The sequence below is a fragment of the Ambystoma mexicanum genome, chromosome 3q (assembly GCF_040938575.1).
Source record: "Ambystoma mexicanum isolate Mex_15411 chromosome 3q, UKY_AmexF1_1, whole genome shotgun sequence".
NCBI lineage: Eukaryota > Metazoa > Chordata > Amphibia > Caudata > Ambystomatidae > Ambystoma > Ambystoma mexicanum.
In genome coordinates this window covers 745,294,231-745,319,067 of record NC_090926.1, presented here as the reverse complement: position 1 = coordinate 745,319,067, position 24,837 = coordinate 745,294,231, and the positions used below count along the sequence as shown (strand labels likewise).

The window sequence follows — 24,837 nt, the reverse complement described above, 5'->3', positions numbered from 1 at the left end:
CAACAGCGTCGAGGGAGGGATCGATATGTTCTATATTAATATAGGAAAACGACCAAAGGAGATGAAATCTGCAATGTCTCTCGAGGAGCTCCGCGTAAAGGCGACCAGTAGCTGGGCGGAAAAAAACAATCTGAGGGACCTCGACGCGTGAGGGATTGTGGGTACAACACACGTCACTATAGGGATAGTGTTACAGACACGCCTTGTCGACATCCCCTTTTCGACTACGGACCTATGCACAGCATGTGATTCTAAGCAGATTAACAAACATCAGAAAAAAAGTTTCACTAAGAAGATAGTGAGCGAGTGACTATTTGCTTTACAAAAGGCCGGTGTGTACCCATCCTGCCTTGGCACCAAACCGGTTTCAGTTTAGAGATGGCTGCCTGAATTTCCTCGGTTGTGATTGGGCCATTTAAGTTATCCTGGTTAACTTGTTGTATCGGCATATGGGGGAATGCTGCCAAATATCGCGTAATGCCATCCTCCGATTCCCCTCCCCCCTCAGTCGCTTATAAGGTGGTATAAAATCTGGAGAAGTGCTTTGTAATTTCGCGAGGGTCCAATTGTTCTTTTCCCTTTTCGTTTTTGATTTTGGGGTTTGCCCTTTATGCTCTCTGTTTTCATAGACAAGTGGCTAACAGTGTGGGCTTTATCACCTCTCTCGTAAAATGTCTGCTTTAAATATCGCAGCTGAGTTAGTGCCTTACTTTGCCAAATATTTCAACTCTTTTCGCAGCGTTCCAGTCTGTGCTAGAATTTTCTCACTGTCTGCGGGGTGAGTTCAGAGTTCTAGTTCGTTGCGTGTGATTTTGGTTTTCAACTCCTTTTCCCTCTGATCCTATTTCTGTGGGCCCCTTCCGCAATCATGATACCCCGAATTGTGGCCTCTGCCACATCACACACCGTGTTAAGTGAAAGCCCTCCCGTGTCATTCACAGTGAAGTCATCTTTTATAGCATCTGTTAGGGTTTCTCTGAATAGTGGGTCCTTATAGAGGGTATCATTACAGATCCACCTGCGCTCCGTATACAAGGATGGGCCCATGGGCCCAGGTCTAATTCCAGCCCACATAATTTGTGATCTGACCAGCTATCATCTGAATGGCTGCAGTCAATATCGTGCTTTCTTTCTCTGCCTCCATCAACAGGTAATCTATATGGGAATAAGTGAAGTGGGGTGAGGAATAAAAAGTAAATGTCCTCTCTTTTGGGTGCATTGTGTGCCATGTGACAATTAAATGGTTTGCCCCAATAGGCCCAGAAATCCTTCCCCTGTTGGGCCACACAATGGGTTTGCTCCCTGTCACATTGAATACCAATCCGTGCCTGGGTTCGATATGGTGTTAAAATCGCCCCCACACAACAAGGTGCCCTCTTTCAAACTATCTAGGAAGTCAAAGAGGGACTCGCAGAACTGCAGCTCATTCCGACTGGGTGCATATGCAGAACAAAGCGTGACTGTGCGTGATCTTATTTTCCCCTTCAATGCAAGCTACCTCCCTTCCTCTTCCCTGTGTATTTGCTCAACTTGAAGGACTAATAATTTCCTATATATCATTCCAAACCCCCTCCTTTTGTGACCCCCCGAAGCCCACAGTGTGCCTCCTAATTCCCTACTTACGACCTTAAATTCTTCCCCTTGTGCAAATTTTGTCTCCTGGACAAACAGCATGTCCAGTTTGGAAAGCTTAAATTCCTTTGCCAGAATACAGCACTGTTGCAGTAAGTTTAAGCCTTTGAAGTTGAGCGGCCCACATTTTATCCCATCAGGTAATGCCATGACAGTATTTTAGATGTCGCCTTTTGCCTCCTTTTGGGTGGCGCACCCTAATAGTCGCTGTTGCCCCATGTGTGGAGCATCTATGATATACTTGCGTGTGAGGTTGTGCCTGTGTGACTTCAATGGTGTCTGGATTTATCTCTCCACACTTCTGATGTTTGCCTCCCCCTCATCCCCCCACCCTTGAAAAATGCCAAGACGCCCTTGAAGAAAAAGGGCCCATCTCCAGGCAAAACAAAACTTCTGTAGCAATTCAACAAATGTAAAGGCAAAACTATCCCGCAACATCGAAACCCCCATGGCCGTACATACTCTCCGAACCCTTTGTTTGCTATTACGAGCTTACAAATCGTTTCAACCACTTTCATAGGTCAAGCCTTCCCCTCATGCTCTGGAAGCACGTACATTCAAGCGGAGAAGCTACTGTTATAACTTGGAACACTCCCTGCGGGATTAGAATTTCAGGGTGTGTTGTATCACTTGTACTTTCTAGTTCCCGGGGATCATCCTCTCCTCAGCAGGGAGGGGGCAGTTTTATGCATCGGTCCCCTAGGTCTTCTAGCTTTGTCTCCGTCGACCCCCTGCGTGCCTGCTGTAGACTCTCCAGAATGTCTTGAGCTTCCTCCTCCGAAGTAACACGGTAGTCCTTGCCATCGTGTTCAAAGCTTAATGTAAAAGGGAACCCCCCCATCGGTAGCAAATTTCCTTCTCCTGTAGCCATAATGTTTGTGGGCGGCAGCTTCTTCGCTTAAGTGTGGTAGCTAAGAGGTCCTGGAATAATTTGCTGCTGGATCCCTCAAATTCGATGGGTTCTCTCTCTCTCTCTCGCCTTCTGTAAGATGTCCTGTTTTGCCTATAGTAGTGACATTTGGCAAGCACCGATCTTGGGCCATTCAGGGGGCCTCCATCTCTATGCACTGTATCAAATTCTAAATTGGGGGCATCTGTTGGATCGAACAAAGGTATTACCAGCGCCTTCACTCAGCTTTCCAATCGGCTGGGGTTTCTCCTCGTCTCTCACTGAGGCCCATGATGCGTATGTTCAATCTTCTTTTTCGGTTTTCGAGATCGTCCAGCTTCAATTCGATGTCTCTCTCTTTTTGTTCCAAGTCCTGGGACCTGGCTTTGCTATTCATGACTGCGAGATTGCCTGCTAGCTGGTTATTATCAACAGCCTCAATCCGGTCTTCCACCTTCACCATTCGAGCTTGCAGATCAGTGACTTTTTCTTTAAGGCTAGACTTTATTGATCAGATGCCTCCTAGTAGTAGGAGTCCTATCTGCTTCGGTGGCATTGTCACAGTTGTTCCCAGGTAATTCTGGCAAGATTTGGTAATTCTGGCAAGATTTGCTCCTGGTCCTGCTCCATAACTGCAGTGTTGTGGAAGAATTCCCTTAATTTGCGATCTGTGCTCAGATACAGGGCGCCAATAGGTGAGGTGCTTAATCCCAGTTCCTGTAGGTAGGTGGCGATTTCCGTGATTGCTGATTGCCTCCCATGCAGAGCTGGACACAAATTACTCCTACTTGTTTTAGGGTCCAATGAAGATTTCTGTGAGCCAAACCTTTCTCTTGTTCAACTAGGGCACTGTTACGCCTTCCTGGCGCTTCTCTGCACTCTATGGGCCTCATTAGGACCCTGGCAGTCCCGTAATGAAAAGTGCCGGTACGGGACCGGCACCGTTCATTACGGGCTGCCATATTAAGAGGACTGCTGCGGGACCCGCTAAGGAACACCTGGTCAAATGCTAGCAGCCCAGGATGCTAACAATGGGCCCGTCATTAACAGGCCGTTGTTAGCATCCTCCCCATTCCCATCGAGCCCTATGGGCTCTCAAATGGGAATGGGGATACATTTTTACCAGGTCCCAGAAAAGGGCCATTACCGGGTCAGCCAAGGTCAGAATGACCCGGTTATTGCCCTCTTCTGGGACCCGGTAAAAAACCATTATCGGCGGCAGCCGTGCCCTTAATAAGGGTGACTACATTTAACGATAAACATTTTCTCCAACCTGGAGTGACAACTTCTTAAAAATCTTACAAGTGCAAATACAATTGACCGCTTTATCCCCTCCATTAATTTATTCAAAAATTATTCTGCCTCCAGGCTTTCACATTGGCGAGGAATCTCCCTAAATACTGTACCCACAAGGGTTTAACCGCTGAACAATGGAACACTCAGTCTTTTAAAGGTCTCCAAAACGTATTCTTTGCACAATCCACATGACATTTCAGATTCTGATATCCCTCTGATTGTTTCCCACCTCTCAAGGGTAGCCAGAAGGTTGAATCTGAATCGCATGAATACATGCCGATATCTAAAATCAGGGAATTTTTCGATGTATTCTGGCAACTTCATGTACACCCTATGCTGATTTGCCAGTAGGGAGTGTAACCTATATTTAGTGAGGATGTCCTGATCCCCACTTCATTGATCTAATTTGATTTTCTTAAAGACCTTCACTGGATTACTCAATAGGATGATCCTGTCCATGCCCGCATTCTTCAATACAAGTTCACGTTCCCGATGGAATGTATCCAGTGGGCCTGTATTTTTTGCTTCGAGGGATATTTTTAGGTCCTCAAACAATGAGTTATTGGGGAGAGGCAAGTTCTTGCCATATAGCCGTAGCTTGGTAATTTGTATCTGCTGCCTCCATGATACTAGGCACAGTTTGTCGGATCAAGACTTAAAGAGTTGCCATTGGTAGACTTAATCTCTTGCAAAGAGTGCTTTCCACTGTTCCACCCGGATCTAATCTAGATCTATTAGTTCCAACCCATAAAGCACAGTTGGTGTAATCTGCCCCTTGTAGTAACTTAGCAATGGTTTAAGTGTACATAAACAATATTCTACGAACATTTTCCTGCTTTGTGCATGCATTATTACTGGTTTTTGTTTTCAGTTTCATCTGAAGGGAACTGTACTTTGCCTTATTAGCAAATAGGAATCCCAGGTACTTAATTTCATTTGTTGTTTGAAGTAGCTGTTTTCCAAAATCCATGGGAAAAAGCACCTAGCTTTTATATTTGTAATCGTCATTATGGATGTTTTTTTGGGGATTGATGATTAAACTGTTCTCCCTCAGATAATTTGTCATAGCGTTTATAATTCTCTGGTTACCAACTGTTGTCTTATCAAGTAAGGACATCATCAGCAAAAAGTAATACTGACATTTTTGATTCACCCAGTCTAGGTGGAAAGTTCCTATGCACTTCCAACCCCTCTACCATCTCTGAGATATAGTCTACAACACACCCCTGTTTAAATCCTACATTAATCTTTTCTCCATAACAAAGGCAGGCCCGGGCCTGTCCCTGAATAAATGTTTAAAGCACCTTCAAACTCCCTCCCCTGGCCCTCTCCCCCACGAAACCTTCACCTGGAGACAAAAAAAACTCACCACCCTACCTCCCCTTCTTCCGATGGAGGCCCACTGGCTGCAGCTGTGGGGGAAGGAAGGATATCTCCATCGTCTTCAGTGCCAGCTGCAATGTATGATCCAGACATCGAGGACATTGTATCCGTGCTGAGCTGGGAGTGCTGACTTTGAGAGGAGGCCATGGACATGACTGACTGTGCCAGGCTACTGCTGACTGGATCTAGAGGTGGAGGTAACAAAGAAAAAGTTAAAGACCAGTGAAGCAAATGGTTGGAACAGAAATATTTGAGGAGAAAAAGTCATGGTGGAAGGAGGCAGAAGAAGGGTCCATATGGGAAATGACAACCAAGCGTGCAGAAGCGTGTAAAAGCCAGGATGGGAAAAGATTGGAGAAAATAGGGATTCTGAGAAGGAAGCCCAGGGTGGAAGAATACAAGAGAGATTGACAAGAGGATGGGAAGTCATGATGTCAAAGATCAGGAGAAAGGAGATGAAAAGAGATGTAAAGAGAAGGAAAGTCAATGGTGTTGAGGGTAGGTGTTGAGAATGAGACAAAATGTGCATATGTGGACCAAGAGCACAGGGGGATGGGGAAAACAGAATAGATAATTTTGATGTGAAAACAAATTCTCTCTAAATAGGATGCTACCAGGAGATGTAAATGTGTGCATCATGTCATGCAAGGGTGTGCAAAAGGGTTAGCAGTGAGGTATGTCATGTGCAAAATGTTATTTGCAGTGCAACAGTTCTTCTCCATTGCCAGTGTTGGAATCAGAAGACTGTTCATAAGAGCAAGCCTGGAGAAGCCATGGAGAACAAGCAAGAGAGAGGAGTCAAAGCCACTGAGAGGAAGGTAAGCGCTCATGAAAGCAGACCAGGAGTCCTTCCTGGATCCCTTAGAAAGGATGAGGAAGGGGATGTCACCAAGACAATGGATGGCGCATATGGCAGGATATGAAGCTATGCTGGCTGGCAATATACTACAGATAATCAAGGATATGCTGCTCCCATCTTTGTTGATAAAGTAATAAGTCAGGATTAGAGAGCTGAGGGCTGATCACCTTCTTCAGTGTTATGTGGCTGCCAAATAAGAATAAGTCTTATGACTACCGGGCTCTTAAGCACAATTCACTTGTTAGCCTTTCCCCCAATAAAATTGATCAACACAAACTCTAAATACTGGAATTAAACCATATTCTGAGAAACAAGGGTTCAGGTTGCACATGCAAGAATAGAAAACACATCAGATAATCTGTCCAGCTGTTCAGTGTGTGAAAAACCAGAGGGTGTTTCACAACCCAGTCCCCGGGAATACAGTACTCCGGATCCAGACCCTGTGAGTGGACAAACGAGTGAGGATCACCTCGAGTGGGGGAGAAACACCCAATGGCGAGACCTGGGGCCTCATTCCGAGGTTGGCAGTAAGGGGTTAACAGCGCTGGTAAGGGTGCCAGTGCCGTTAACCCCTTACGTTATTAACGGCCCCGTTGTTAGCTCCCTCCCCATTCCCATTGAGCCCTATGGGGGCTCAAATGGAAATGGGGATGGGTAAACTGAATGAGGAATTACCAGGTCCTCCAAGGTTGGAATGGCCCGGTAATTCCTCATTCAAGGAACCTGGACCAGAGTTTGGAGGCAGCCATGCCGCAAATAGCGACATGGCTGCCTCCAAACTTGTAATGACCCCCTTGGTATCCCTCTTTTTCCATGACCCATCTAACCCCTATCCCAGTTTTTTTTTTTGTGGGAAACTTCCATAATTCCTTCCCATGTTGTTTTGACAAATGTACTGCACAAAGGAAGATGAAGAATGAGGTTAGAAGGATTACCTCCCCTGACTTGCATTGGCCTTGTCACAAAAAATATGCCAGTCAGAGTCAGGCACGTAGCTCTAATAATGTACACCTGCCACTTGTTAAGACTCCCTGTGAAAACAAAAGATGGCGCGCACAAGCGCAATTTGAGTGACGCTGGATATGTGAAGACAACTGCTCTTCCAAGACTGATACGAACCAGGCTGTGGGAGTTGGAAGGCCAACAAGCTGATAAACAATTGAGGATCAAGAATAAGTGAGGAGAGTTTCAAGCTTTTGGGAAGCCGTGAGTGTTTGAAAAGCAGAGCCGAGTGAGCAGAGGAAAAGAAACCTTCCAGGTGCCAGGAAACAGCATGTGAGGAAAAGATTAAATCAAGTCTTTTAGCACAACCAGTGAGTTATCAAGAGCAACACAAGTCTGGTTGATGTTAAAGAGAAAGTGACTGATTGGAGAGGTGAGGGTTGCGCGCATTCCGATAAAATGTGAAAGAAGAGGACAAATGTTAAAGGGAAAGGAAACAAAGTGGTGCAAGGAAGGCGCACATTCAAAATTCTCTGTGAAATATTATAAAATTTGTTTTGAAACATATTACAAGTGGAGATCAAACTAAAGAAAGTTGAATAAGAGGGAAATTAAATATGGGAATTGTCGAATATGCCAAGAGGACAAAAGACAAATCTAAGAAATGTCGGAAAGGGCCAAGAAGGCAAGTGACAGAGAATAAGAACTAAAAATATCAAGAGGCATTGGTGCTACACGAAAGATGTGAATTGTGAAATATGCCAAGGAGCAAAAGTGAAACGTGAAATCTACAAGTGCCAAGAACCACTGAGGGGAAAACCAAGAGGTATTGGTGTTATACAAAATCTTTCTTTTAACAAACGAATAGGGCAGACTGAAGAGAGCAAGAGTCATAAATACCAAGAAGTATTGGTGTCACAAGATGAGTATGGATTGTGAATATTGAAAAGCAGGTTGAAGTGGTCATGCAGAGGTCTAGATAAATTCCTTGCAGTTTCGAAATTCTTAGACAGTGAAAGATATCTTGGATAAAACGTGGGCCAGGGAAACCCCCATCAATGTGAGTGTTGCGAGAGGCTATCCTAGTTGAGGAACAGCGTAATTGACACTTTGGTCTAGCCAAACTATCAAGATAGTGTAGCAGTGCAATAAGATTTCAGGATCAATTGGGGTGCTGCAATGGTATAATGGGCCACACCCAGGGCACTCAAATCAAATTAGAAAGAAGTACAAACATACTCTATTAAGCCTCAAACATTTGAGAAAGGTAAAATGAAGGTTCTGTCATATTTCCACTTTTTAAAGACCGATATTTTCATCCATATTTGGGTCGGCTTTAAGATGGCGAAATAGGACATTCTTCCTCCATTTCCCCCTCTCCCACTAGTTTTTTTCCCTAAATCTGGGGAGTGAGAGGGGAGGGGTTTAACCCCCCCGAATCCCATTTTCCCCATCCACCACCCCCTTCCCAGCACCACAGTGACTACACACAAGCGCATGCACACACACACACAGTCCCACATGCACTTATCCGACATTCCCGGGACTATCAGCCCCTGCATGCACTTGTGTGTGGCAGGGCTGTGACAGTTCGATTTAGAATGGCCGCTCTGTGCGGTGACAGAGCTGTCTTTCTAAATCAGTCTTTATTGTTAGGGAGAATTCTCTCTTTAGGCTGAATTTCCTAACCTAGTGAGTCCCCCAGCAGCTTTGCTGGATTTCTAGAGTTTGTTTTTTTCTCCTGCCAAGAGTGAGACTCTTTTTCTCCCACTCTTGGACATGATTGATGGTGTTCCTTTGACTGTTAATGTGTTTTATGGGCTATGGGGTCCTTTACTCCATAGGGTGCAGTGACACAGGGGTGTCATAGTGACACCCCACCATAGACTCCATACCCTGGGACTGACTACTGTCTCCCAGGGCATGTAAAGTCACCATTGGCTTTACTAGTCCCAAATTATTAACAGAAACCGGTACAAACCATCATATTGTGGACGTACTGGTCGGGGCAATTCGATAGCCCAGGGGTCTGGTAGTCGAGGGGGGCACGTCTCCATCCCCCCTGATCGAGTTTTGGCTGGTGGCAGTGGATACTACTTTTTATATTGAACCGCGAATATATCCCTATGGGATTTTCCCATTGTTCAAGGCTACCAACTTTAATTATTTAATTCTCATAGCCTCGAACATACCGCCGGTTTATTTAATTAATATTAATTCGCCGGTTGGTATTTTTTGCCCGGACTCGATTCTAAAATGGCACTTGTGTTCTCTTCTGTGACTCAACCCAAGTCGAGCCCTTTGTTCCACTTTTTGGCGGGCTTCTCCACAGAAGCCTCCAAAGGTGGTGCCACTCTGTCTGGGTACCACAGGGGGTGTGGGAGGGGGGTTTAGGCACCCTGGACTGAGTTACCTTGGTAACTCAAGTCACACTCTTGTGTGATTGGCCCAAGTGGTGAGCCGGCCGGCTCACCACTTAGCCTGTTTGACAGCTAGGCTGAGTGAATGGGGGTGTGCTGCATAAAAGCAGGGCTTTGGGGACTGGAACTTCAGAAGTCGCCACAGGACCTGAGAATCCGACGAGGGAGAAGCTGAGCCGACCTACCACGACGACACCACCGGTGGAGCCCTGCGGAACCGATTCACCACTTCCCGACGACAGAGAAGATCTCCCGACTGGAGAGGCTTCTTCCCCTGACTGGTGGGCACAACCAGTTTACCTTCTTCTCTTTGCATCCCAGGCCGTCTTGTGGTCGAATTGCCCGTGCCAAGCACCCCGGCACCCAGATAGCCACTTAACACTGGACCGCAAATAAAAGGGCCGCTCCTTTTACCTGAGGTCTCCGCGGCTGGTTTCTTCCCTGGCAGTGCAACAGACTCTTGTCTTCCTCCCCGACGAGATCCTCTCTTCCCCCGGACGAAGCTCCGACTTGCATCCGCTGCCAGGAACAACTGCACCCGCTGGAGTATTCTCACCACTTTAAGGTACCGTGTCTGCCAGGCCTCCCTTTCTAAATATTGCTACAAGGTAATAATAATCCCTTAACCTTCTGGACTGGGTCGGCCGCCTTGACCTTCTAACGGGTCCCTTTCTTTTGGTCCAACTCTTTTTTGAACCTTTGCAAGACTCTTGTGAACTTCAACCGTGTGACCTTGGACACATTTCGTTCTGATCCTCTTAAAGTGGATCCGGCCTTCTGAACTCTAACTTCACGGTTTTACTTGCCTCCCTCTCTTGTTTTGTTCTTATAAAAGGGTTGGGATCTGTTTCATATTATACTCTGCTTTTCTCTCCCTTTTAAAAACGAATTATTAGAGTGCCATCTGCGTTAAGCGCTCACCGCTGTCTGAAAATAAGTGGGGCTTTACTTCAGACTAGTCTAAAATTCTTCTAAGGGAGTGCATATCTTTTAGTGACCGTGTTTTTGAATTGCTTACTATTAGTGCCTGTGTGTTTTTCTAGATGTGGTTTTAAATAAATAATGCTATATCTTTTACACCAAGCTCTGGTTAGTGTTTACTAGTTCTACTGTGCTCTTCTGACCTATTGTGAATACTCTGTATACTGCCTAACTGTTCTTGAGGGAAGTCTGACTGCTCAGCCACAGCTACCAAGAGAATCTGTGTGGTACAGACTACTACCAAGTGGGATTACTGCCAAACACCTGTAGTTTTAAATCGTTTGCAGTGGTCCCAGAGGGAACTTCACAGGTTTCTGCCCAACACTGGTGTACAGCGGTGGGATTTGTATTGAGTATAGACTTTATAGAGTGCTTTTTGAACACTTTAGGACAACTAACCACAGTGCTTAGCACTAAAAAGCTGATTTTCAACCTATGTCTGCTATGGAGAGTTATACCCTAGAATCGTCGTCTGCCAAAACTGCTCATTGCTTAAAAGTATTGTGTAGACATAAGAATCTCTCTGAGAAGGGCACGAAAATGGAACTTATAGAAAGATTGTTAGAAAACCAAAGTCTGGGAGGTACAGAGGAATCTACCCTCCCCCCAGCAAATGTAGAAAACAGTGATGGTATTGATCTGAATCAAAGTCTTGATAATGAGTCAGAAGAGGAAAGTGAACCTAATGAAGTTAGCCACTCTGAGCCCCTGTCTGACTTACCTACTGTACCTACTGGGCCTATACCAGGTCCTACATGTAACCCTGCTTATTTTGAACTTGAAAAAATGAAGCTTGAATTAGAGTACAAACGCTCAATCTGAACGAAACCAAGAGCTAGAGTTCAGAAGAATGAATGCCCAGGCTGAGCAGAAGCAAGCTGAGTTAAGACTCAGAGAAATAGAGCTTAATCGTGAACTAGAAATGAAGAAGTTGCCTGTGGAAAATGCTTCTCTCTCCTCTGGTTCCTCTAGGAGTTCCAGTCCCAAAAGACCCCGGATGCCAAAGGAATTAGTGGGTATGTATGAACCTAAGTTGGATGTGTTGGATTGGTTACAAATGGTTGAGTATAATCATGGGCTCCAGGACATCACAGGGAATGAGTTTCTTCCCTGGCTGTTCTCTAGGCTTCCCCCTGTTGCAACTGATGTGGTAATGGAGATGGGGGAGGTGGATAAGAAGGATTATGAATGTGTGAATGGTACCCCTTGGGCTACCTGGGTGAGTGAAAGTTTGAAAAACTTAGAGGGATGGATTAAGGGTTACAAGGTGAACACTTATGAGGGAATGAGAAATCTTGTTATGTTGGAGTCAATTTATGATGCCTGCTCTCCTGAGCTCAGACAGCACTTGGCTGATTCAAAGGAATTAGATTCCAGAAAGTTAGCTAAGGCTGCTGACTTGTGGGTTGCCAACAGAGCCACTCACAAGGATTCTGGGGCTACTCGGAAAAAGGAAGAGGGAAAACAGCCAAAAAAGGACTCCAAAGAGAAATCTAATAATTCCAATTCCAAAGAGGGCCCCAAACAAAACCAAAAGGGTAAGCCACAAGGGAAACCAAATCAGGCTAGTGTACCTCCGGGTGCCAAACCAGAAGGAGGTCAGAACAAGCCACCATTCCAGAAAGCATTTGGTAAATGCTTTGTTTGTGGCTCTACTGACCATGTGAAAGGAGATCCCAGATGTAAGGGTAAACCTTCAGGGGTCCAGCTTGTCTCCTTAGCCTTCGCTCCAGAGGAGGAAGTACAAATGGCAAGTGGAAACTTTCTATTGCTGGCTGATGAACCCATTGGAGTCTCAGCCAGTGTTTAAGTGTCTCTGGGGTTGTGGGAACAACAGAACCTAGAGGTCTATAATTCTATCCCAGATAATACTAAAGAGTATTATAAGGACAGTCTCCAGGTGAATGGTCAGGAGACTCCTGCCATTAGGGACACTGGGGCCAGCATAACTGTGGTGGACAAATCTTTTTTTCAGGCTGAGGATGTTGCTTAGGCACCCAAACGCCTCACCAAGTTAGCTGGAGGGCCTGTGCAGATGCTTTCCCAATTACCAGTTCTCATCCAGTGTAATGACATGACTGTGAAGATACCTGTCAGCATACAAAGTGAGGTGCCAGGAAGGGTTCTGCTGGGTAATGACTTAAAAACTCTTGGAGTAGTGTCACATACCCCCAGACGTCGTAGTAAAAGGTTACAGGAGCTCACCAGACCTGCAAGGGAGCGAACCATGAGAGGTACTCCCAAGGAGATGATGAAGAAAGAGATCACTCCTACTCCACTGGAGATGTCAGCTGCTGTCTCTAAGAAACTAGAAGGAAAAGGGACACCTAAAACTTCTAAAAAGGACCTCACAGCCAGCACTCCAGTGCAGCCAACAAGGAATTCCCCTAGGTTGTCCAAAGTTACACCAGTAACTCCCCCTCCAGCTGAGGCTGAGAGGGAGGTACAACTCTGTGTGGTTGAACTAGACTCTGAAGAAGAGCTAGTGGAAGTGGAGATCTGGATCCTGTTGACCATCCTGAGCTGCAGTCTTTACTGGCAGAAGGTGGACCCAACAGGGCAGACTTCAGTAAGGGACAGAGAGAATGTCCAACTCTGGAAGGTCTTCACCACCAGGCAGATGGTCAGGCTGAAGGGCAAGAGCCTGGGAAATATAGGTTACACTGGGAAGATGGCCTCTTCTACAGTGAACCAACAGAGTCTGCACCTGGGGACAACAAACGGCTTGTAGTACCCCAAGAGAACAGACCACAGTTCTTGCAGTTAGCCCATGAGACTCCTTGGCGGGTCACTTGAGTTTCAAGAAGACTAAGGAAAGGCTCTCAATCTACTTTTATTGGCCAAAGATGGGGGCTGAAGTAGATAAATACTGCAGGAGCTGCCACACCTGCCAGACTTCTGGTAAGGTTGGCTCCAAGAATGTGGCACCTTTAGTGCCTCTCCCTGTAGTGGGAGTCCCATTTGAGAGAGTAGGGATTGACATTGTTGGTCCCCTTGATCATCCAACCTCCTCAGGCAACAGGTTTATACTTGTTGTAGTAGACCATGCTACTAGGTACCCTGAGGCAATTCCTATGAGGACTGTTACAGCCCCGGCTGTGACTAAGGCCCTCCTTGGTATTTTTACCAGGGTTGGGTTTCCTAAGGAAGTAATCTCTGACAGGGGGCCACATTTTATGTCCCACTACATGAAAGCCATGTGAAAAACCTGCAGAGTTACTTACAAGTTCTCAACCGCATACCACCCCCAGACAAATGGGCTGGTTGAAAGGTTCAACAGAACTATGAAGAGCATGATAGGTGCTTTAGAGGACCCCCTTAAAAGAAAGTGGGACCTTCTACTGCCATGCCTTCTCCTTGCTTATAGAGAAGTCCCTCAGGAGGGAGGTTATTCTCCCTTTGAACTTCTTAATGGTCATCCGGTCAGAGGTCCATTGGCCCTGATCAAGGAGGGGTTGGAGAGTGCTCCTTCCACCAAGCCATTCAGAGTGACTATGTGATAGGTCTCCGAAGGAGAATGTCACAAATGATGGCAGAAGCAAGTGATAACTTGAAAGCTGGACAAGCATTGGTCAAGCACTGGTATGACCAAAAGGCTAACATGGTTGAGTTTACTCAGGACCAGCTAGTTCTCGTTATGATCCCAACAAGGCAGAGGGCCTTGCAAGACAAATGGATGGGACCCTTCAAAGTTGTGGGTAAACTTGGAGAGGGTGGACTTGGGCAATCCCAAGGAGGCTCCAACAGTCTTCCACACCGACAGACTAAAAGCGTATGTCTCCAGACCTGATGTAGGAGCTTTGCTTCTAGCATCATCAGAGGAAGAAGAAGAGAGTGAAACTCTTCCTGATCTCCTCAGAGGCTTACCTTTAGACGAAAAGATTGAAGGAATAAATCTCTCTTCAAATCTGACACCTGAGCAACAGGAAGAGTGCAAATCCATGTTGAATCGGTTTGCCTCCCTGTTCTCACTTTCACCAGGCTTGACCCCTTGGGAACAGCATGACATACTCACTGGTGACTGTCTGCCAGTCAAAAGCAGAGGATATCGAATGTCAGAAAATGTAAGAACCCACATCAAAGGTGAGGTCAGCAAGATGCTTGATCTCGGGGTAATAGAGCCCTCTACTAGTCCATGGTCTAGCCCTGTTGTGTTAGTACCAAAGGCAGGATCTAAAGAACCTAGATTCTGTGTGGATTACAGAGCTCTTAATGCAGTCACTAAGACTGATGCCCACCCTTTGCCAAGGACAGATGAGTTGGTGGATAGACTTGGTGCAGCCAAGTTCCTCAGCACATTTGACCTGACGTCAGGCTATTGGCAAATAGCCCTGACAGACCATGCCAAGGAGAAAACTGCATTTTCTACCCCAGTTGGCTTATACCAGTTTAAGGATATGCCTTTTGGATTGAAAAATGCACCTGCTACATTTCAAAGGATGGTAAACCAGGTTCTGAATGGGATGGAGGACTTCTGGATGGCATACTTGGATGACATAGCAGTGTTCAGCAATTCCTGGGAAGAACATGTGGACCACCTGAGATATGTTTTGCAGTCTCTTGGAAAGGCCAATCTGACCATAAAGGCGAGTAAATGCCAGATTGGACAGAGTAAAGTGGTCTACCTTGGACATGAGGTAGGAGGTGGAGAAATAAGGCCTTTGCCCAGTAAGATTGAAGCTGTGCAAAATTGGACAACACCCACTACTCGGACTCAAGTGAGAGCCTTCTTAGGCCTTACTGGGTATTACAGGAATTTCATTGAGAACTATGGGTCCATAGCTTCTCCACTGAATGTCATCTCCTCTCCTAAATTCCCTAAAAAGATTAGGTGGAATGAGGTATGCAATCAGGCCTTTGAAACCTTGAAAAAGGCTCTTTGCCAAGCCCCAGTACTCAGAGCTCCTGACTACCACCAAACTTTCATTGTGCAAACAGATGCTTCAAATGTAGGAATAGGTGCAGTCCTCAGTCAACTGGATGGGAAAGGTAGGGAGCACCCCATTTGCTTCATCACTAGAAAACTCAAGGATCCTGAAACAAGGTGGGCAACCATTGAACAAGAGTGTTTTGCTATTGTGTGGGCTCTGAAGAAGTTTAGGCCATACTTGTATGGTTCTACTTTTGTCATTCAGACAGACCACCAACCCTTGAGATGGTTAATGCAAATGAAAGGGGAAAACCCAAAACGATTGAGATGGTCAATCTGCCTGCAAGGGTTTGATTTCACCATTGAGCACAGGTCATGGTGTCACCACCAAAATGCTGAGGGTCTCTAGGATGTATGTCATCGACTAGAGGTATGAGATTCATCCAGGAGTGGATTAAATCCTCCTGTCCCTTAGTCAGGGGGGGGGTGAGTGTTAGGGAGAATTCTCTCTTTAGGCTGAATTTCCTAACATAGTGAGTCCCCCAGCAGCTTTGCTGGATTTCTGGGGTTTATTTTTTTCTCCTGCCAAGAGCGAGACTCTTTCACCCACTCTTGGACATGATTGATGGTGTTCCTTTGACTGTCAATGTGTTTTATGGGCTATGGGTCCTTTACTCCAAAAGGTCTCATGTGTTTTTACTATGTGTGTTACACAGCACCCTCCGTGCAGTGACACAGGGGTGTCATAGTGACACCCACCATAGACTCCATACCCTGGGACTGACTACCGTCTCCCAGGGCATGTAAAGTCACCATTGGCTTTACTAGTCCCAAATTAATAACAGAAATTGGTACAAACCATCATATTGTGGACGTACTGGTCGGGGCAATTCGATTGCCCCGGGTATGTTAGTCGAGGGGGCACGTCTCCGTCCCCCCTGATCGTGTTTTGGCTGGTGGCAGTGGATAATACTTTATATTCGACCGCAAACATATCCCTATGGAATTTTCCCATTGTTCGAGGCTACCAACTTTAATTATTTAATTGTCATAGCCTCGAACATACCACCGGTTTATTTAATTAATATTAATTCGCCAGTTGGTATTTATTGCCAGGACTCCATTCTAAAATGGCGTTTGTGTTCTATTCTGTGACTCCAACCAAAGTCGAGCCCTTTGTTCCACTTTTTGGCGGGCTTCTCCACAGAAGCCTCCAAAAGTGGTGCCACTCTGTATGGGTACCACAGGGGGTGCTGGAGGGGGTTTAGGCACCCAGGACTGAGTTACCTTGGTAACTCAAGTCGCACTCTTGTGTGATTGGCCCAAGTGGTGAGCCGGCCGGTTCACCACTTAGCATGTTTGATTGACAGCTAGGCTGAGTGAATGGGGGTGTGCTGCATAAAAGCAAGGCTTTCGGGACTGGAACTTCAGAAGTCGCCACAGGACCTGAGAATCCGACGAGGGAGAAGCTGAGCTGACCTACCACGACGACGACACCACCGGTGGAGCCCTGCGGAACCGTCTCACCACTTCCCGACGACAGAGAAGATCTCCCGACTGGAGAGGCTTCTTCCCCTGACTGGTGGGCACAACCAGTTTACCTTCTTCTCTTCGCATCCCAGGCCGTCTTGTGGTCGAATTTCCCGTGCCAAGCACCCCGGCAACCGGATAGCCACTTAACCACGAATAAAAGGACGGCTCCTTTTACCTGAGGACTCCGCGGCTGCTTTCTTCCCTGACAGTGCAACGGACTCCTGTCTTCCTCCCTGACGAGATCCTCTCTTCCCCCGGACGAAGCTCCGAATTTCATCCGCTGCCAGGAACAACTGCCCCCGCTGGAGTATTCTCACCACTTTAAGGTACCGTGTCCGCCAGGCCACCCTTTCTAAAGATTGCTACAAGGTAATAATAATCCCTTAACCTTCTGGACTGGGTCGGCCGCCTTGACCTTCTAACGGGTCCCTTTCTTTTGGTCCAACTCTTTTTTGAACCTTTGCAAGACTCTTGTGCACTTCAACCGTGTGACCTTGGACACATTTCGTTCTGATCCTCTTAAAGTGTATCTGGCCTTCTGAACTCTAACTTCACGGTTTTACTTGCCTCCCTCTCTTGTTTTGTTCTTATAAATGGGCTGGGATCTGTTTCATATTATACTCTGCTTTTCTCTCCCTTTTAAAAAAGAATTATTAGAGTGCCATCTGCGTTAAGCGCTCACCCTGTCTGAAAATAAGTGGGGCTTTACTTCAGACTTGTCTAAAATTCTTCTAAGGGAGTGTATATCTTAGTGACCGTGTTTTTGAATTGCTTACTATTAGTGCCTGTGTGTTTTTCTAGATGTGGTTTTAAATAAATAATATCTCTTTTCCACCAAGCTCTGGTCAGTGTTTACTTGTTCTACTGTGCTCTTCTGACCTATTGTGAATACTCTGTATACTGCCTAACTCTTCTTGAGGGAAGTGTGACTGCTCAGCCACAGCTACCAAGTGAATCTGTGTGGTACAGACTGCTACCAAGTGGGTTTACTGCCAAACACCTGTAGTCTTAAATCTTTTGCAGTGGTCCCAGAGGGAACTGCACAGGTTTCTGCCTAACATTAATTTTAATTTTCTTTAAAATGGTCTTGACCCAATACCAAAATGAAAGGTAGGTAACAAAACACACACACACACACCCCTGGGGATCTCACTAGAGATGACACTTTACACGAAACCGGTAAAACAGTTTAGCATTGCAGCAAAGTGAGATAAAACACAATGCAAAGCCATTCAAACATATACACAGACTTATAAATATAAGGCCCCTACCACTTAAGTGTTTCCCCAATAGGTAATGTTGGGCTAGTGCCCAAGAGTCAGTCAAAGTCCCAGGTTAGTATCTGTTGCGGGTAGCGTTAAGCCTTTAAATGGTGCAAAAAAGGTGGGTAAATGTTAAAGAAACAAAGCATTGGAGAATAAAATAATTAAGAGTGCCCAACCCCACCACACTAGGGGATGCCAAGGGATCCGTGACCAGAACTTCACTGATCAAGACCAGGCAAAGAGGAGTTATGGAGTGGACTTTACACCCATACAATCCCAATGGCAGGAGGGGGTGTCCTCCACCTCTTACTTCCGTCAATGGTCCAGTTTGCAGGGGGTCCAGATGCTGCAGGTGCAGTACTAGTTTTCAGTAAGTGAATCAGGTCCGGCTAGACAATGAATGGACAGTGGTTCTGCCCTCTAGCAAGACAGTTCCTGATGTCTTGAAGCAGGATGGCTCAGGCACCTCAGGACCACAACCCCCACAGGTTCCCCAGTGATAGGAGACCCCAGGACATGACAGATGGGCAGCAGTGATGAACACCATGATTGGAGGGGGCAGGCAACAACTTATGGTGATGAAGATGACTCTGCTCCAGTAAGGCCCTTTTTATGTTTGAGAGCAGCACTCTAGGGCGGGTCTTGGGGGGATATAATAAGATGACCTGTGGAGTTCCAAGTTGCAGATCGGAACAGGGACCAATGCACAGAAGTGGCTTTGTTGAAGCTGGTCAGCCAACAGGATTATCCCGGGACACTTCCGAAGGCTTTTGACAGCAGGATCTTCATGCAGGGCTCCACATTGGTTGGTCCCACCACTCAAACGGTCGAACACTGAAAAGTGTCTTTTGGAGATCAAAGCAGTACTTGGTTGAAGCAATGCAGGTTTATGTTAACGGCAGTCTTTGGGTTTTCAGCAGGCTGCTCCTCTTGGTAGGGGTCTTGGCTGCAAATGACCATTTGGAGAAAAGCTGCAGGATCTCTAATATCAAATTCGAGCTGTGGCCTGTGCCAGCCCACCAATGGTAAGGCTCTGCACCATTCAAACCGACAAGGGTTGTCTAATCCTGGAGAGCTTATTCTACTTCATCTACCCAGCAATAGATATCCTCTGGGTAGAATGTGGCATGGGACAAGACAGTCCCAAACGCCACATCCGGCCAGGATGCTCACACCACCCGTTTGCACAGGAAAAGGGGCTTAAATGGGTAGTTTGGTCAGAAACGTTATTGGCCCAATGAATCGGGCATGTATTTCAGGGCATACATCGATCGTTCTTAAATAAATTTCCAATGCAACTTTAACACATGTGAAAACAAAGGCTCGGGTACTGCCATCTTTTGCTATTCTTATATGTTGATCTATCACCCTAAGTTCAAAGGCTTTCGTCTCACTGATTAGATTTGCCCGCCCCCAAAGCTGACATCACTAGATGCTCAGGATGGGCTCAACCTATTTCAATTAAGTTAGCGGGCAGCGTAGCCTAACGTACCCTGTCATCAGCATGTCATGACGTTATCTCACGCAGAACCAGGAACATTTTATTTTGAAGAAAACAGCAATAGTCGGGAGCATAATAAGTAGGTTTTCATTTTAACAACAATAAAAATAGTTAATTAAGTCTACGAAAAGTTGGTTAACTTTTCCGAACACAGTTTATAGCTGCAAACTTTGCATCTTTCTCATTTTTGGTGTAACTGTGAACGGTGATCTTTTAATGCCGAATCCGATCATCGATCGATTAATCCAAGCTTTTGCGTTCTTCGCAGAAAGTTAACTTCAATGAGCAACGAGTAATCTACGCACATGACTTTCCATTGCAGAGGAGAAATGTGTGCTTTAAAATTGAAACAGATGCAACACTTTCACATTAGCACGTTTTTCAAGAACTTATAGGCTGCCATGTTGCTCCTTGTAACCGCAAACTGACAGATTGTTGTCTGGCGATTGTCCCAGATGATCGCTATCGCAGATGCATTGTTGATTATTGTCTAATTACTGTTGAAGAAGCAGTCGGCCTGTAGGCTGTACCCATGACAGGCACACATGCAAAAACATATTTCAGTACCCAATTTATAATTGAATATAACAGTACATTATGTTGGCTATAAATGTAAGTTACAATGAACACATACAAGGTCTATTCTTTGCATCAAATTGAACATTCATTCGTCGCAACATTCATCAAGTAGCGCACAGTACACTTTCCATCCACATTTGCATAAATATTATTTAAAATCTTGCTTACGTTGTGCTTTAAGAATTAATTCTACCAATGTGGCGGACGACCAAACGCTTCGAAAGACAGTTTTGCTGAAATAGAAACTTTACTTTCCGGCGTAAGCTTTCAATATAGTGAATTTTATCATTTCTTTGTGGATTTTTGACACATTTGGTCCTTAGTGCAGTGTATTTAAGGAGACACAACAATGGGACCCTTCACCTAGGGTTCACAGGTTTCCAGAGTCAGTTTTGTTTTTGGTAGCACATGCCACAAAAATGAACAATATTCGTGCCAATCAGTGTACTGAAAAAATAAAACGTTTTTAAGTAAATAACATATGACAAAATGTACTTCCATTTTAACGGTATCAACACGCCTGTTACCACTACATATTTTTAAACTTTTCTTTATTGGCGAGTGGCAGGTACACAACACAAAACGTAAACAGTTACATACAGATGTTCAGACCATACAGTACATTTGGAAAGTATACAGTGGGATAGGGTGTTAGGCCAGCATGTTTCCCAGGGCTCGGGTTCAAGCTATATCAAGTATTGCTTATAGCTGAGGGGAATCAGGTTCTGCATCTTCTTTGTTGTTGAGGTAGCTGCAAAAATCTGTCCACACATTTTTGGGGCAGGAATGCATTGGGAGGGAGTTGATGTATTCTTCTTCACAGGTCTGTGTCCACGTGCGGGCATTCAACCACATCTCAAACGTGGGGGGTGGGGTGGGGGGGCAGCGGTGTTTCCAACATTGTAATATGCATTTTTTTGCCCACCATAGCACTCACATTCAAGAATTTAGACCTTTTCTTCACTTCGTCCCCACTCCATATCCTGAAAAGTATAGCTAACGGATCTGGGCCCACTGTGGCCCCAACTATTTCGGGAAGGGCATTGATAACAGCTTTCCAGCATTGCAGGACCAGAACATGTGTATGCGGTCAGCATTTCCAGCATTGCATCTAGGGCAAGTGTGTGTCTGATTATGTGAACATCTCGCCACATTGAATGTTGTGTAGTATAGTTGGTTCAATAGTTTGTATTGCATGCAGCGGAATCTAAATTTCAGGGAGACCTTCCGTGTGCGCCAGCACATTTCCCTCCACGTGTCATCTGTGATTTCCAGGCCCAGCAGCTCCTCCCATTCGTTGCATGGCGCGGGTGGCGCGTCTTTGGATTTATCCAGCAGTATCTTGTATAGAGGAGGTTATGCCCTGGCTGTTAGCGGAGTTGGCTATATATTGAATCTCGGGCGACTCTGGAGGCTCGTTCGGATAATATGGCCACATATCACGGATTGCAGCCCTGAGTCTGAAGTACTGTAATAGTTCTAGTGCCGATCCGAGAGGCCCGGGCGCCATGTCTGGGGGTAATGAATTTACCCTATGGGTATAGATCAGTCAGTGCTTGGTATCCCAGGCCTAGCCAGTGCCGTGACAGGAGTTTATCGTGAGTGGGAGTCAGCCATGGGAATTGCCAGATGGGTAGCCATCTATAGTACGGTCAGTGTTCGGTATGGGAGTATAGTAGGCGGTTCCATGCCATCATTGTGGTAGCCAGAGGATCCGACAGGGCATCCGTTCGGTAAGTACGGTGGAGGATTAGTGACATGATATTTACCCCCTCGGTTGCTGATTTTTTAAGCTTAACATGGGGGGATGCATCTGGGTACCTGTACCAGTGCGTAGCGTGTTGGGCCTATGCAGTAATCCAGTATCGGGTTAGGTCAGGGGCAGTGAAGCCCCCTTTCTCGTAGGGGAGGTTCATGTGTTGCCACGTCTTACGGACAGCGCCAGAGTGCCAAAGAAATTGGGCACATGTGGAATGCAGCTTTTCAAAGTATTGTTTGCCTGGCCAAATTGGGACGTTGTCAAAAATGTAGAGGAGTTTGGGGACCACTATCATTTTTATTTGTGAGAGTTTGCCCGCCAGTGAAAGTGGTAGGTTGCGCCAACTTGCTTTTTTTGACTCTATGAGCTGCGCTGTAGCAGTGTAGTTGTCAGCCAATAAGGAGGGAATATATAGTGACAATTGAACCCCCAGATATTTGATAACACCTGGGGACCAACGAAGAGGGAATTTGCACGTCGGCTGTTGAGTTTCAGATGTGAGGGGGAATATCTCGGATTTGGAGTGGTTGATAGTGAAGCCCGAGAATGTGCCTATTTTCGTAATGTCTCGGATAATCGGGTCTAGGTGTACTGAGGGGTTCCTGATGAAGAGCAGTATGTCATCTGCAAATAGCAATATTATCTCCAGCGTATCTGGTAGGTGTATGCCCTTGCGGGCGTGGCGTGCCCGGACGCTGTCTGCCATTTGTTCGATTGCCCGTGCAAAGAGAATGGGGGCGAATGGGCAGCCCTGGCGAGAGCCTCTGTGCAGAGGCAGGGATGAGGAGATAAGGGAATTCACCAAAACCTTAGCTACAGGCTCTTTATATGATAGTTTAATGTAGGATATCATATTTTGGCCACTCCCCATTTTCTCCATGACTGCCCACATATATTGCCAGGAAACCATATCGAATGCCTTCTGGGCGTCCAGTGTGACCGCAACCACGTCTGCTTTTTGATCGATCCTGGACATTACATTAAAGAGCTGTCAGATATTAAGGGCTGTCGAGCGACCGGGGTCAAAGCCACTTTGGTCTTCATGGACCAGGTGCAGCATTATAGGTAGAAGTCTGCTGGCTATTACCTTAGGAAATATTTTTGTGTCTGTGTTTATGAGTGATAGGGGCCTGTAAGACCGGCACTCATCGCTGGGTTTACCCGGCTTGAGGAGAACCGTTATGAGAGCCTCTCATAGGGATTGGGGAAGAATAGACAGGCAGAGTGATTCGGCCCAAACTTCAAGCAGTTTTGGCGCAAGGAGCGCTATATGTTCCTGATAGAATTCCGAGGTGAGCCCAACCGGCCCCGGGGATTTGCCATTAGGAAGATCTGTGATGGCCTCAACTATCTCATCCAGAGTGACAGGGTTGTCAAGCTGTTCTCTAATAGTTTGGGAGATATATGTCATCGGGATTTGATCCAATAGTTCACTGATGTCTTGTGTGGCGTGTTCGTGTTGGGTCGCATATAAGGTGGCATAGAATTCCGAGAAGGTATCTAGGATCTGCTTCTTGGACCAGTGTTGAGTGCCCTTTGCGTCTATGATGCTGTCAATCCGGGATCTGCCCCCTTTGGTGCGTACCAGCCTAGACTGGGTTCTCCATGGTCTATCCCCCTCTCCATATTTGCGCGCAGCAAGTGGGCGTGTGTAGAAGCATATCTCTCTCATGGCATGGGATTCAAAAATCTCCAATTCCGATCTTATCTGTGCCAGCTTTACTGGGGTAGACGAAGTGGCACATTCTAGCTCCCTAAGTCTAGTCTCTGAATGGTGTAAATCGTGTTTTATGACCTTTAGCACTCCCGCTTCCCTTGAGATACACATGCCTTTGATATAAACCTTAAATGCCTCCCAGCGAATTCCCGCTGTTGTGTCGTGTTGTTTATTGCACTCAAAGAAGGTGTTTATATCAGAAAGAATCTCAGCCTTAATTGCAATATCACGCAGTGCCTCCGATTTAAAGCGCCAGGCAGAGCAAGTGGGTGGGTCCTTCCCTAGCTTAATCAGCACAGATACCGGGGAGTGGTCTGAGAGTGTACCGGCCAGCATCTGGATGTCTATGTTCTTACCCATCAATCCACCCGATAGAAACAGGTCAATTGTGGACGAGCTGTTCTGTACTGATGAGTAATAGGTGTATTCCTTCATGCGTGGGTGAAGTGTTCTCCAGGTATCGTGTATGCCCAGTGAGATCATGTGCAAGTGCAAACGGCGGGCAGCTTGGAACATAGGTCTACGGGATGCCCCTGTCCTGTCAAGTTTGTTATCCAGTATTAAGTTCATGTCTCCACCCCATATAATAGGAACTCCGATATACCCCACAAGTATGGAGGCCACCATGTCAAATTCAGGGGCGTCAATATTCAGACTGTGTGTTTACAAGCAAGTATTCCTCATTGAATAGCATGCAGTGAAGGACCACGTATCTGCCCTCAAGGTCTATGTGACTCGCTTTCAGTAAGAATTTCACCGATTGATGGATTAATGTCAACACTCGCCTAGATTGAGTGGAGAATTTTGTGTAGAACCTATTGGATCCCCAGGATGGTGCAAGACATGATGCAAGGTGCCCTAAGGCATGTGTCTCTTGCAGTAGGAGTATCTTGACTCCGTGTCTCTGAGCATAGCGGGCCTTTGTAACGTTAATTAACCCCCGAACGTTCCATTACATCAGTTCAACAGCCATGTTGTGGCATTATGGAACATCCCAACAGTAGGATCTGTCTCCGTTCAGCATTATGTGTGTCTCCGTAGCATGTCTCCGACACACCCCAACCAAGCCCCAACTTTGCCACTGCCCAACCTCAACCAGTAGTGCAATGTCTACCCCCCCCAAAAGAGCAGACATCAGCATGCCATCCCCAACTCAGCACGGCTGGGCCGCAAGCCCAACTGGGCACAAACGCAACAAATTCACAGAGGTA

At 46.1% G+C, this 24,837-nt stretch overlaps 1 protein-coding gene across 7 annotated transcripts in view; it reads right to left on the bottom strand.

Moving 5' to 3' along the window:
- The window catches only part of RNF157 (ring finger protein 157), a 1,722,220-nt gene that overhangs the window by 510,815 nt on the left and 1,186,568 nt on the right, over positions 1-24,837 (bottom strand). For 6 of the 7 annotated variants that reach the window (XM_069654703.1, XM_069654704.1, XM_069654700.1 and 3 more), the window contains one exon: positions 5,195-5,385. In XM_069654703.1, coding sequence (XP_069510804.1) covers positions 5,195-5,385 — 191 coding nt within the window. Of the gene's footprint in view, positions 1-5,186; positions 5,386-24,837 lie in introns of all 7 variants that reach the window. The other variant, XR_011305109.1, reaches the window with a different exon arrangement.